The sequence below is a fragment of the Coturnix japonica genome, unplaced genomic scaffold (genome assembly GCF_001577835.2).
Source record: "Coturnix japonica isolate 7356 unplaced genomic scaffold, Coturnix japonica 2.1 chrUnrandom579, whole genome shotgun sequence".
NCBI classification, from domain to species: domain Eukaryota; kingdom Metazoa; phylum Chordata; class Aves; order Galliformes; family Phasianidae; genus Coturnix; species Coturnix japonica.
In genome coordinates this window covers 31,779-33,525 of record NW_015439953.1, presented here as the reverse complement: position 1 = coordinate 33,525, position 1,747 = coordinate 31,779, and the positions used below count along the sequence as shown (strand labels likewise).

General features: G+C 61.8%; 1 protein-coding gene across 1 annotated transcript in view; it reads right to left on the bottom strand.

Annotated features, from left to right (window-relative positions):
- Positions 1-1,050: 1,050 nt before the first annotated feature.
- LOC107307396 (uncharacterized histidine-rich protein DDB_G0274557-like) overlaps positions 1,051-1,747 on the bottom strand; it is a 2,825-nt gene continuing 2,128 nt past the window's right edge. Inside the window, exons 2-3 of the mRNA XM_015850907.1 lie at positions 1,586-1,686; positions 1,051-1,457 (exon numbers count right to left, since the gene is read on the bottom strand). Of these exons, the coding sequence (XP_015706393.1) occupies positions 1,051-1,457; positions 1,586-1,686 (508 nt within the window). The remainder of the gene's footprint in view (positions 1,458-1,585; positions 1,687-1,747) is intronic.

The window sequence follows — 1,747 nt, the reverse complement described above, 5'->3', positions numbered from 1 at the left end:
TGGTGCTGGTAGGGCTGGCTATGGGGCTGGTTCTGGTAGGGCTGGCTATGGGGATGGTGGTACCAGTGGGGCTGGTTCTGGGGCTGGTGGTACCAGTAGGGCTGGCTATGGGGCTGGTTCCTGTAGGGCTGGTTATGGGGCTGGTGGTACCAGTGGGGCTGGTTCCGGTAGGGCTGGCTGTGATGGGTCCAGTGGTACCAGTGGGGCTGGTTCTGGTAGGGCTGGCTATGGGGCTGGTTCTGGTAGGGCTGGTTATGGGGCTGGTGGTACCAGTGGGGCTGGTTCCGGTAGGGCTGGCTATGGGGCTGGTGGTACCAGTGGGGCTGGTTCCGCTAGGGATGGCTATGGGGCTGGTGCTGGTAGAGCTGGTTATGGGGCTGGTGCTGGTAGGGCTGGCTATGGGGCTGGTGGTACCAGTAGGGCTGGTTCTGGTAGGGCTGGCTATGATGGGTCCAGTGGTTCCAGTGGGGCTGGTTCTGGTAGGGCTGGTTCTGGTAGGGCTGGTTATGGGGCTGGTGGTACCAATAGGGCTGGTTCTGGTAGGGATGGCTATGGGGCTGGTGGTACCAGTGGGGCTGGTTCTGGTAGGGCTGGCTATGATGGGTCCAGTGGTATCAGTGGGGCTGGTTCATGTAGGGCTGGCTATGGGGCTGGTGGTACCAGTAGGGCTGGTTCCGGTAGCGATGGCTATGGGGCTGGTCTAGTAGGGCTGGCTGTGATGGGTCCAGTGGTACCAGTGGGGCTGGTTCTGGTAGGGCTGGCTATGGGGCTGGCGGTACCAGTAGGGCTGGTGCCAGTAGGGCTGGCTACAATGGGTCCAGTGGTACCAGTGGGGCTGGCTTTGATGGGGCTGGTGGTACCAGTGGGGCTGGTTCTGGTAGGGCTGGCTATGGGGCCGGTGCTGGTAGAGCTGGCTATGGGGCTGGTGGTACCAGTAGGGCTGGTTCCGGTAGGATGGCTATGGGGCTGGTGGTACCAGTGGCGCTGGTTCCGGTAGGGTTGGCTATAGGGCTGGTACCAGTAGGGCTGGCTATGATGGGTCCAGTGGTATCAGTGGGGCTGGTTCTGGTAGGGCTGGTTATGGGGCTGGTTCCAGTAGGGCTGGCTATGGGGCTGGTGGTACCAGTAAGGCTGGTTCCGGTAGGGCTGGCTATGGGGTTGGTTCTGGTAGGGATGGCTATGGGGTTGGTTCCTGTAGGGCTGGCTATGGGGCTGGCGGTACCAGTGAGGCTGGTTCCGGTAGGGCTGGCTATGGGGCTGGCTCTGGTAGGGCTGGCTATGATGGGTCCAGTGATACCAATGGGGCTGGTTCCGGTAGGGCTGGTTCCGGTAGGGCTGGCTATGGGGCTGGTTCCGGTAGGGCTGGCAATGGGGCTGGTGGTACCAGTAGGGCTGGTTCCGGTAGGGCTGGTTCAGGTAGGGCTGGTGGTACCAATAGGGCTGGTTCTGGTGGTGCTCTCAATGGGTCCAGTGGTACCGGTGGTACCGGTTCTGGTGGTGCCGTCAATGATGGGTCCGGTGGTACCGGTTCTGATGGTACCGGTTCTGGTGGTACCAGTGTTGGTGGTTCTGGTATTGCTGGTACCGGTGTCTGTATGGTACCAATGGGGGCTGTTGTGGTTCCGGTTCCGGTTCTGGTTCCGGTTCTGGTTCTGGTTCTGGTCCCGGTGTCGCTCTATGATGGAGCTGGGGGGTTCCCAGGGGGTGACACGGGGATGGAGCTGATGGAGCTGGAACTGGGGGGGGG